Below are 12776 nucleotides of genomic sequence, written 5' to 3'. Positions count from 1 at the left end.
TCCCATTTATATAGAATCTAACAGCGACTCCAAGGACTGTAAATGCGACCGTTTACGGATGAGCCCATGTCCGCTCTAGTGGTTAGGTTAATGCTATTATACGGTATACGCTTCAGCATGTAAGTTGGTTTTGAGTTTAGCCTTAAAGGTTGAGAGGGTAGCAGCCTGCCGTACTGAGACTGGAAGCTGGTTCAAAAGGCGAGGGGCCTGGTAGCTGAACGCTCTTCCTCCTGTTCTTCTTCTAGACACATTAGGAACTTCCAGAAAACTGAGAGCGAAGTGATCTGCCCGGATGATGGAGCAATGATGCAGAAGGTCTCTAAGATGTACAGGCGTTTGGTCACACAGAGCTTTGTATGCTGACAGGAGTTGTTGTGAGAGTTAATACTTTTGCAATTTTGTGTATGTTATTGTTTTTACGCATGCTGACCTTTGGGTGCTGCACAGGGACTGTCACACAGGGGAGGGGAGGGCAGGAAGAGGTCTTTGACAAGACGGTGAATATATCATCACCAGGACTTACACTCTTTAAAGAGATACACAACCCAAATGACAAAGACGGCTATTTCTGTGATCTTTATAGTATGAATGAGAAGTGATTCAGAAGCTGCAAATGCACTAAAAAGCACTTTAAATGCATGCTTGTGAAGGTCGACATGTTTGAAAAAAACTCTCACATAGTGATTACTCAAGGAGCTCCAGTCCAAAGACATTTCCTACACAAATTACCAACAAAGTTTTATGATTCAGCTTTAGACAGATCACCCCAAAGTGCATTCTTATGATGGGTTATGTATCGCTTTGTTAGTGATATAATTTAGCGAATACATTTGCAGAATTGTGTGATTTTTTTTTTTTTTTTTAGGAATACTGAACTTAAAGGCACACTGTGTAACTTTTGGCCACTTGGGGCGCTAGACCTGTAACTTTCATGTCAAGCACCCCTAGTCACCACAAGCGCCGCAGCACTGTCGCAAAAATCAACAATCAGTCAGTCGGGCCAGCCTCCCTTGTCTCTTGATTGCGTATGCAGACAGTAAAGGCGGGGTCGGTCGGGCTGGGGTGCAAAGCAGGGCTTTGATGGGCTCGTGCCACGGCAGGAGGAGCAACCGTCACCGCCGCGCTCCTGTCCCCGCCGCCGGTAGCCCGGCGCTCCCCCCACTCCCTGGCCTCACCGCTGTTGTCGGCCCCCTTCGCCGGGGGTCGGCACGATGGGGACGGGCGACCCGGCGTGCGCGGTGTTTGGCCTCGGGCGTAAGGCGGGTCGGCGGAGGGGACCGGTTCTCTCCTCAGAAGCAGTTTTAAAGTTTTTGTCTTGGCCACGACCAGGAGTCGAACAGGCGGAAAATTACTAACAAAAGCCTTAGCCCAATGAGTATATCCGAGCCTGTGGTCACGTGACTGGCGTAAAGTTCATCTCTCCAAACTTACATGGGCGGTATTTTAAGAGGGAAGCCCCGCTCAGAGCATTGATACTGTCAAGCCCCGTATATTAGCCTAAGGATTCATTTAAAATAACTCATATGGGTCAACTCTTTAGGTAACAAAGCCTGTGGTGTGCCTTTAAGAGAAAAAAAAACAGGAAGCAATATGTGCGGATTAGCTTTACACAATAGCAATGCTGCATTGCGGTTGCAAAGAACAAACTTTTTTGGTTGCATTTTGGCGAACATTACATTAGGTAGTGTATTAATAACAAGGATTTCAAAAAACGGCTCCCTGGAAGATATGGTGTGAAAAAAGGATGTCATGTCACTTTCATTATAAAAATCCTTGGTTTTTTTCTGTAAGAACATGCCAAATGTTATTAATCCTATAACCCAATCATCAGAAAAACATTATTAATATTCAATTGATTACTGCAGCTTTTGTACAAAGGCAGTGATTCATAGTAACCAGTATGAGTGTGCTGCCCTACCTCCCTCTGTGAACAAACTTAATTGCTGAGTCGTTTCCTCTCGCTGTCTCTCTCCGTCACACCTTAAAATAAGGATGGGGGAGTTTGTTCTCACTAATGTGCAGTTTATCCCTCTGAGTTTACCTCATTTTCAACCTCTCTGCCTGTTTGCCATAATGAGGGGATCTAACTTTACTTTGTGGTATTTGTTTAGGCCTAATGAAGAACATAATGTTGCACACAAACACAGCTGCAGTGAGTTTTTGCAAAGTGCTGACAATTATTATTTTTTCTCACTTTAATTCTGTATGCAGGCGTCCCAGTGGAAAGTAAAGCCATGAAATAACTATGATACACCCACTCACTCAAAGGCTGATGCAAAGAACACTGCTTTTACTCTTTGTTTAAAGCTGCACAACCATTGTCTCTACACTTGTCAAGCACAAGCACAAACACTCCAACATGGTTTTCTTTGGGCTCAACAAAACAACCCTCTGTCTTCACACACCATCTCCTATCAATCAAACAGTCCCAGCTTCACACAAACACACCAGCTCATTGCTGGAGGGTTACAGTAGAGGAAGCCCGACTGAAAATCACTGCTTATTACTTTCTCTGTACTGTAGCCAGGCTACCGGGCTCCCCAGAGGTTGCAGTAATTGACTTGTCCAATCCCTCTTTTCAACACCTTATTCTTTCTCTGCCTTTTTGCTGGTGTTTGCCAGAGGGTTCGTGACCTAACTCAAGAATTTTATTTTTTACATTTTTAAATCAACCTGTCAAAATTCACAAGTGGACAAAGCCTGCGCTGCTCTAATGAGTCCTGCCACTCCACCTGAGTTGGCTTAGGTTTTAATATCCCAAATGTCCCCTTCTGCTGCTCACAATAATGAATATTTAATATGCTGGTCATTGTTCAGAACCTCTCAGCACAGATTCAAAGGTACTGCCTGAATCATCATTTGCTAAACATCTTTTGCCAATTACTTTACAGTGAGGTTCCCAAAGGGTGCAGCAGTCGACGTGTCCGTGACCTCATTTAAATGTGTTTTAATTTACTTTGGACATGAAAAGCTGATGCTTCAGAGAAGTTTTGAGACTTATTAAAGCATGCACTTTAATCCAACAGAACAATTCTTCCATGTTTTCCACTCAAGTCATTTATCTAGCATCTAGCAAACGCTGACTTTGTTTATCTTCACCACTGGTTTTCCAGCTTCTAATTCTCATTGGATTCGGTTCAGTCCCTGTTGTCCTGTCAGTCCATGAAAGTATAGTTATTTTTTGTGTTGCCCTCAAAAACCCTACCAAAGGGACCTTCCAACACTTTTCTGGTATTTTTTTTTTGGACTGGAAGTTGCAGCAAGAACAATGGCCAATGTTTATTTTGGGGCTTACACGTAAAGACCTGGATCTGGCCAAAATCAAATGTCTCGGGGAGTGAGTTTCATGAGAAATACATAGAAAATGCTTGTAGTCCCCAAACGCTGACTTATTTCACCCATCGGGGGGTGAATAAATTGCTTTCTTCCAGGTGGTTGCCATACGCCGTGACACTGGCGTATGGCTGAGAATGAGGCTCGTACAGATCAGATTCCTGCTCTTAAATGTGCAGTGTAGAAGTTTTTGGTTTAGAGGTGATTTTTGTAGAAACATTCACAGTAAAAATGCCGCTAGCTGACAACTAAAAAACAACAGCAGAGCTGACCGGAGCCACCACCGCCGTCATATTGACGGCAGTTGAAAATGATACATTTCCCTGGATTGTTTTCGCTCTTAGTTATTGTTTCTATTTATAGACTTAATGACTGATTTGTATTGAGGGCTCAGAAAATAGTGTTACACTTTGACTGGTGGTCATGTTATCTTGTGAATGGTTTGTATTGGGCGCTCATATAAAATAGTGTTACAATTTTTTTGGTCACCATGTTAGGAGCAGTAAAAAGCAGCGCACTAAAAAATCCGACAGATATTGTAATTAACATGCCACATTTAACAGGTTACCAATCCCAGTGCATGCCAGCTTTGTACTGAGCTTTAATTAAAAGAGAATAAAATAATAGAAACAAAAAGAAAGTGATTGTGCGTCTTGTCATGTCATAAGGCTATAGGATACATTATAGTTGTTTTTAGCTCTATTGTGTTTCATATGAATAGGCCTAGACTTTAAATATTTACAATATCTTTATCATAACTTACCAGACTTTAACTTTGTCTGCTTTTGTGATTCTGACGGTCATTTTTACTTATTGTATTGCTCCATGAGCCTTCACTGTACCTATTATATGAAGTTGTTAGTAGCCTACACAATTATTATGCCATACCACATCACCCTCCACTGGATATATAATCAGCTGCAATAAAATATATTTTAGCACTTTAGAATGCTCGTCATACTTCTTCGGTTATTTTGGTGAAAGTCACTCAAAAGTAGTGTAGTGCATTACAATTCAGAGACAATAATATTGTAATGTCACAAATTAGTTTTAAATAACTAACTACTAATATGTAATGTATTACATTTTGAAGGTAACTTGCCCAACTCTGGTTATCTTTTCTCAATTGAAGATGGCTTTTTATCACGCTCATGCACGTCAGTAACACAAACTTTACATACTGGGAGTTGATTGACCCACTTCATACCAGCTGTAATGGAATCAGATACCCAGAGTTTCCCATCGTGTGGTATGTTGATTTAGAGTTTGTTGAACCTCCTTTCTGGAATACACCCCAGGTCTGCGATACCCGACCCACCAGTGCTCTATAGCATGGTTAACTGGTGGACCGGGGGTTACAGGTGGTCCTCGGTCTATTTTGTTCTGCCCCAAAAGTAAACACAGAAAATGAACCCAAAATGACAGAAACACAGACAAAATGGCAAAAACATACAAGATGATTCCAAAAAATACATATGTACAGAAACAACAAAATACCGGTGCACAGTGACAACAATTATAGCTAAACATATAAAAAACAACACACAAGCCTCTTGTTCTTTGCTGTATTAAAGCTCACATTAGTCATTATTTTGCTGCCCGTCTCTGCTGTATTGATTGGTTTGTTTATACTGTATATCACATCCTATAAATGCTTGGTGGACAACAATGTCCAAATATAACAACTTTTTATTTTGATAGAATGTGTCTGATAAACATTCTTTCTGATAGAAACCTGCTCAAATGGAGGAGTTCATTAAATGATATTCTCTCAATTGTCAAGGTTTGTACTTTGTGTCACTTTTGCTCCATGGTGAAAATGTTAGCCCTAAAACTTTCCAGTGAACTCATTGAAGCGGAAGTGTCTATTCTGATATGAATTGGTTCTACTGCTACATCATGTTGGAGTCTGCAGTGAGCAGCTGGTTATGAAAACACTTTCACAACACGCTGCTGGATTGGAGTCTGCACAGAGCTGATATGCACATTCGAAGCATGTTGCCAAAAGTTGAAAGAAGATTTTCTGTTTCCAAATTAAAACTGTGCTTCAGTAGTATTTTGGTTGAGTTCTTAAAATACATTAAGTTGTTGATAATCACTTCAGGGAAACCCAATTCTGTTTGAATTCTGATGAGAGGGCTGATTGGAGGTTGCTCATTGACGCCAGATGCCAAGCTAATGCATTCCAGTTTGCTGTGGTAAAAAGCTTCTTGCTAAGATGAGGACATGCTTTTCAAAAACATTAAAGGCACTTTCATTTGATTGGCTTTGCCAACAATTAAGAAGGTGCTTATATTCACTATTAATATGTATTGATCATTGAATTTATTTTCATATTACTGTAGTTTTTAAATTATCCCCAATAATCTCATTTGAAATATTTTGTTAGACTTTTTTTGAAACAATGCAATTGATGGTGAATAATAAAGGGCTTGGTCTGTTCCTGTCATGTTTGCATATTTTTGTGCTTTTATTTGGTTTATTTTGGAGTCATTTTGTGTATTTTTGTCGTTGCTTTGTATATGTTATTGTCAGTAGTGTGTTTTTGGTTTGTCATTTTGTGTTATTTTTGTGTGTATTTGTAGATGTGTTATGTGCTTTTGGAGTAAGTGTTTCTTTTTGTTGTCCTTTTGTGCAATCATTTGTAATGTTCTATGTTTTTAGGCCGGGCTACCGGACTCAAAACACCACTCACTTTGTTGTTGTCGTTCTTTTTCTTCCTGTTCTTGTTGTGTACACTAGTTAAAATTGCTACTCTTCTGAAATTTGGTAGGTATATTCTATAGATGTGTACGCATTGACGCTCGGAGCCCGATTGTCGATTTGGGGCCCCAAAAGAAAAAAGAAAGCAAAAGTCGATTTCTCTTCTTTATTTGCGAGTTAAATATTACGACGGTTGGTGGTACCTAATCATTGGCACATACTAATATATAAATGGGGCTCATTTAGAGGGTGCAGTTTGCTATGAACTCACTATGAATGAATATGATGAGACGCTCGGAGCCCTTTTTTAGAAATGGGGCCCACCCCCCATTTTCGGTAAATTCTAAATGTATGGTAACATAGTTGTGTGATATATCGTTTCAAAGGTAATTCAATGTAGATTGGGATTATGTCTCGCACAATTTGATTAGGGGCCCGAAGCCCCACCCCCAATTTTTATTAAAGTGATTTTCTCATTTATTCAAATATTGCGACAGTTGGTCGTACCAAATCATTGACACATACCAATATATAATTGGGGCCCAATACTCTGTATGAGGGCGCCAGGGGGCCCATTGCTTTACTTTGTGGAACCGAGTCATTGGACTGAATTCTCGGGAACGTGGTACATGCTATTCGGCCCGGCCATAGTTTATCCGAACTTGTTTGAGTAATTCTTTTATATTTTTACTTTGGGGGCCACACAAAATTAAACCAAGGGCCACGGCTGTCCATGTCTCAATAGGACAAATCATACTAAATTATTAAACAGCATTAGTTATTAGTTATTTCTATCTTGATGCATATGTTTTGTTTAATCTCCTTTTCATTTTCGTTGCTAGAATCGCTACTACGGGACTTGTCCCTAAGGTCAGTATATTGCTAGTTGATGGCAAATTGACGCTGGGATTGTTTCATTTTCCAGAAATTCCATGTCTTATTTCTCTTTTATTTCTCCCTTTGTGCCATCAGTGCAGATATTTTCATTTCTCTGTAGCTGATGATGATGATGTAGCTGAGATAATTGGTTCCATCTTTCAAAAAAAAAAAAAAGAAAAGCATTTTAGGCTTTGCTCTTTAGTGATGGCTATAAGCTGTAATAAGAATGGCATGAAATAAACCAAAATGAGCTTTCTTTGTCAAAATATTAAAGTGACTGCAGCCACAGGGTGTCTGCACGCATGCTTTTCTTCCTCCTCCTTTAGGGGGTCTTGTCTAAGTTTAGTGTCCCTTCCCCTTTGTAATTTCTGCTAACATGCTGTGTTTTGTGTCTTTGTTGGTGTCGGATTGTGAGATTTGTTGAACATTTGTACGACGCCTTGAGGGATTGCATTCACGGGTAATAATTGCTGAGCTGTCCTGGAAACTGAGATAATCTTATTATTTTCCTACAGGAAGGAGAAGAATTACAGTTTACATTGAAATTGCTTTATTCAGAGAAAGCTGACTGGAACAGAGCCAGGTGTGGGTTTTTTTTTTTTCAACCTGCTTAGTCACTAACGATCCCAGGCCAGTGTTTTACACAGAGGACACAGGAAAGTGAGCCCTACATACGGTGGGTTTAGGGAAGTTCGCTTTACTTTCAGGCTCTGCATAGTTTTGCATCTTGAACAGACTGCAGTTGACATTGTACAGCTATTTCCTGAGATACATCTCCTTGTTTTAGACTAGTGGTAGGACATGTAGACTATGCAGTAATAAATAAAATAAAAAAATATAAAGGTTTGCATCTTGGATGTGTTTAATGCTCTAAAATAGTTTTTCAACTGTACTTCTTAGGAGCTGCTAATACTAAAGCTAATGAGTCAACCACCTCAGTGCTATTGATCTTGAAGAATAAAGCCATGCATTTGAAAGTCTAACTTTTGGCTTGTAATGGTAGAAAATGTCTTTAGTAATGTCTTTAGGAAATACTATTATTATTGGTGTAAACAATACAATTGGTCATGTGTTTGCCAAGCCTGCCTCCAGTATTTTTTTTCTAAAGCAGCCATTATAATTAGGGGTGTCCCGATACAACTTTTTGACTTCCAATACGATACTGATATTGCTGCATTAAAAATTAACAATATTGATTCGATACAATATCAGCATGGATCATGCATACTTTCATTGGTTATTTTGTAGTGCGGCTTGATCAAGTGATTTTACTCCGAGAACCAAACGAGTTACAGTACATATATTTTAAGTCTAAACATAAGATTTTTTTTTTTTACAATTTACAAATGAAAGTATCTTTCAGAATGCTTGTATCAGAGATAATTCATGCAGGCAGATACAATCCAATACTCTGTTTTTTACTGATATATTTTTGGGAGTTCAATTGCCGGTGTCTTCGTCTAGTCACTGATATTAAAATAAGACACGCCACCTGTCAATAACCAGTGTATTGTTCTCTGTCTGTGTTTCTGTAGCCCTCTAGTGGCTTTCACAGCAACTCCCCTCAGGTCTGCTTCGTAATCTCTAATGATGATTAATGTGGGCTCTGCTTATTGGCAGCACTGTGGTATTGGCATTCTGACAGGCTTGTTAAGATGGATAACTAAGCAAGAGTGTGTACGTGTACGTGCGTGTGTGTGTCTAAAAAGTACCCCGCCCCCCTCTCTGTTGCAGCTTAGCTGTGTAATCAATTGATTTGTTTGTCTGGTCAATGGGGCGAATTGATTTGTTGTAAAGGCTGAAAAACAACTTCAAAATTAAAATTCTCTGATTTTCATTTGGGTGTATCTGTTTTAATAGTTCCAGCATCAGTAAACTGTAAATTAGGATAGTGTGCTTTCTTGTTTGGATCATGTGTTTGTATATTCACGACTGTGTTAAATAGTTATTTTGCTTTTTTGTTGCAGGAGATGGTTCGTCGTGGGGAGATCCTGGACGACGGCATGGAGGATGAGTTCTACCTGCGGCGCCTGGACGCTGGGCTGTTCGTTCTTCAGCTGATTTGCTACATAATGGTGGAGATCAGTAACTCTGGGATCTCACAGGTACACAAAGGCGTCCATGTTATGTTAACTCTTACTTTCCAAGGGAAACCTCATCGCTGATTAATCTTCATTAAGACATCTGATTAGACAAGCAATTTCAGCAGGCTGGAGTCAGAGGGTCTGTACAGGCACTGCAGCCAAGTACTTGGCTGCTTTGCCCAGGCCTTACAACAGAGAACTGTGTCCACACTGGACGATGATTCATGAGGACCTGTGATACGACGTGACTAAAGTGGCAGAAAACGTTCTTTGATTGGTAGCTTGAGTGCAATTATTTTATTTATTTATTATTTTTATTTTATTTTTTTTATTGTAAACAAGTTGACAATAGAGGCAAAATTAACTTAAGGCTCAAACATACTCGAGCGTACATCACTAGAGTGCAGTCCGCTAGGCCAATTATCTGCAAAGCTCAGATTTTCCTGCCGCCCGGAAGTGGTCCGCGTACCCTGGTGTCGTACAAAACACTGCTCGGCATGTATCGACCCGCATTAAATCTAACACCGACCTGTATTTAACTCGCGTGGAGAAACAGAACAGGAGAGATGGAGATGAGCTTCCGAAGAGGTCCGAAAGGCTCTTCTTCCTCGTCATCAGTGTAGGACGCCATGACTGAAAAAGTAAACAGCGCAAAGGATTGTGGGAATTGTAGGATTGTGGGGAAAGGATTCTGGGAAATGTAGGGTTTTAAGGAAATTTCACATGAAGCCACTATGTAACAGTCCGCTCGAGTATATGAGGTCGGAGAAGCGACAGTCCGCACGGAGTCCGTTGTGCGCGGAGTCCGCCTGAGTATGTTTAAGTCTTCACTGATAAAAAAGTGAAGTTGACCAATTACAAATTTAGAAATAATTTCTAGAAGCTAGCTACTTTTCTTTCTATGATATTGTTTGAAAGTCAGCATAAGCATTTTTATTATAATATCATAATTACAAACTATTCAAATTCCTTACATTAACTTCTGGAATGCCATTTTATAATAGTTAACTCAGGATTTATATTGTATGGGTCAATTCAGGGGTGGAACGGTTGTTTGCTCTTACTTTGAAAGGACCTGATATTTATCTTGCTGTCTTTAGTGAGTTTTCTATAGAACTCTATAAAAAAGTTTGTTTTCCTTCCTCCTTCAGCTGCAGCAGAGAGTCCATCAAATTCTTAACCTTAGAGGAGGCTCCGTCAAAGTAGTGCGTCACATAATGAGAGGTGAGTTGGAGGGATTTGTTAGTTATTACTTTGTTTATTAGTCTTTATTTTGATCTTTTTTTTATTATTTTATTTTTTATTTCATTTTGTGTTATTGGATTTCATGGATGTTTTTTGTTAGTTATTTTTATGGAAGTTTAGTTTTTTGTTTGTTATGGGTAAAGACATTTAAAATCTATACAGGGATGGATGGATGGGTTGTAAAGTCATAGCTTTCTAGACTAAAGGGAGTCCAGAAAAAAATCAGGAGCATCTGTTGAGATCTATCACGTTTTTACAATGATGAGGTGTGTGTGGCCCACGTAACAATGGAGTTAGTATAATTACCCATACCTCTTTATTATAGAGAAGTGGACGAATAAAAATCTCTGACATGTAGATGTGGGCTCACACCCACTGTTCATGGTACCTAAGTGAGGCCTTTATTAACTAATGTTCAAAGCCATAATGCTTTCTATTCGACTGAAAAACCATGTTTCAGATACAAAGTATGATGGTAGTTTGATTCTAAGCCAAAGCTCATTGTTAGTGTTGATACTACCTGTGGTAGATAAAACTATCTGTTTATTTGATTGTTTTGTGAATATGAGAAAACCAATCTTTTTTTTTTATTAGCAGTGGTATCAATATACCAAATTCTATCCGTACAGTCGATTTGTCATTATCTTCCCACTGCAACATCCATCTTTCACCGTTTCTTTTCCGTATTAGGGTTTTAGGACGAGGCTCCGATCACACTGCTCAATGTGACATGTGATTGTGTAGATGGAGCACATCACTCACCAGAAAATAATGGCATTTATAGACGTGTTTTGTGTGCTTATGTGGGATAGGCTTTAGTATGTACAGTATGCATGTGTGAACACTTTATTTATTGCTGTTATTTGAATATTTTTAAATTATAACTATTAACCTGTACATGAGTGGGCTCTACACTGGCTGTTTGATAGTTGCTTCCAAGTGATCTGGTTGTGGCTTGTTTTAAGGCTGTCAATAACTTAAATACTAATAATGATTTCTATTTTTTTTTTTTTAAAGTAACAATAACGAGATAGCATTCTATTGCAAACATTATGGCTGTACATGATTTAGAGGCAGTATCTCTCAGCTTTTGTTAAGCTGTTAGAGATAAAGATAAAGAAAGGCGTCCGAGACATACGGTTTGAACAGAATCAATCAATCTTTATTTATAAAAAGCGCTTTTCATACATAAAATGCAACTCAAAGTGCTTTTACGAAATGAAATACATCCACCCCCTACAAACCCCGTGCACCACACAGACACACAGGGTAAAAATAAAGACAATGGCATATGGTGCATGGTTGGGTACAGAGGATCCTGGTAGATTAACGTGTCTCCATTAGTTCTGACTGAAAGGTAGAGCTGTGTATGCCCTAGGTGTACAACTTTGGGGAGGCCACGATGCATTATCGTGTCAATTGACATTTAGGTGTTTGCAATAAAGCTAGAGATTAGAGCACACATTTAAAGCAAAAGATGTCGTGGAAACGTGCAATATTTTTCCAATGCATGCCAGTGAGTGTTCAGTCTGTGTCATATAGCTATTTTCATTTCAGAAGGTGTCCTTCATATCACATTATGTTACATCAGATTTTGCAAGAGACTTGCCCCAAACGTGTATGTGAGGTGATATTCAGGGTCTTTCACATCAGTAGTTTGAGGATGATTAGAATTATAAGAATTAAAGTAGCACAGATGCTTTAGATTTCAACAGCATTTCAAAATAAAGGTCTTTCTCTTTTACATTGACAATGAGACATTTATGTCTCATATTGTTTCTTATGGGAAAAAGTTTCAGAATTGAGGAACAAATTAGGATTAATGTTTGATTAACTGTCCTCATTTAATTACAATTTTACCAAACCACCTTTTTAGCAATCTGTTATGTGTTTGGAGTTTATTAATGGTTTTCAGTTTATTAATGAAGAAGGAGTGATGGTGATCAATTTAATGCATCCTTGGCTGCACTTTAATCATTCCAATTAAAACGTTTATTTCTGGTAAGGAGACTGGATGTGTAAACCTGTGAGGGCCTGTCATCAGCTCGTCCGTTTGATAGTGTGTGACCCCACACCTGTCAGAGAGGTGTGTGTGCTAGCATGCTGGGAAGCTGCTAGAAAAGGTTAAACACATGCAGAGATGGTCCCTGGCCCAACTGTCTTCACTTTAAGGGTTTTAGCTTGTCTAAGTAGGAGCAGCTCTGCAGAATGAGTGGCTGCCAAACATGCTGTAAGGGAAAGAGGGTTGTTAAAAACCTGCTGTGAGGTTTTCAATTTCAGCAACTTCACAAAATTATGACGGCGAGTTTGATTTAACACTTTGTGAGGTTTGTTGCAGTGTTGATAATGCTGACAAAGTGATGCTTTATTGGCATTTTAAAAAAAATCTAAAATCTTGAATTCTGAGAACTACTGTTGTACTCAATGTCACACTGTCTGACCAAGACTTGCCCAAAACCAGAATACACTGAGAACAAGTCAAGTCTAAGACTTTTGAGAGTAGAGACCAAAAAACACGACAAGCTTCAACAG

The 12776-nt window shown here is 39.2% G+C and overlaps 1 protein-coding gene across 1 annotated transcript in view; it reads left to right on the top strand.

The window, feature by feature from the left end:
• Positions 1-12776, top strand: part of ctnnbl1 (catenin, beta like 1) — a 71973-nt gene that overhangs the window by 54134 nt on the left and 5063 nt on the right. Inside the window, exons 14-15 of the mRNA XM_028453526.1 lie at positions 8883-9020; positions 10151-10223. Coding sequence (XP_028309327.1) covers positions 8883-9020; positions 10151-10223 — 211 coding nt within the window. The remainder of the gene's footprint in view (positions 1-8882; positions 9021-10150; positions 10224-12776) is intronic.

This window comes from Gouania willdenowi, chromosome 7 (assembly GCF_900634775.1).
Source record: "Gouania willdenowi chromosome 7, fGouWil2.1, whole genome shotgun sequence".
NCBI classification, from domain to species: domain Eukaryota; kingdom Metazoa; phylum Chordata; class Actinopteri; order Blenniiformes; family Gobiesocidae; genus Gouania; species Gouania willdenowi.
The sequence above is the reverse complement of the archived record's forward strand: the minus strand, read 5'-3'. Positions and strand labels throughout refer to the sequence as shown.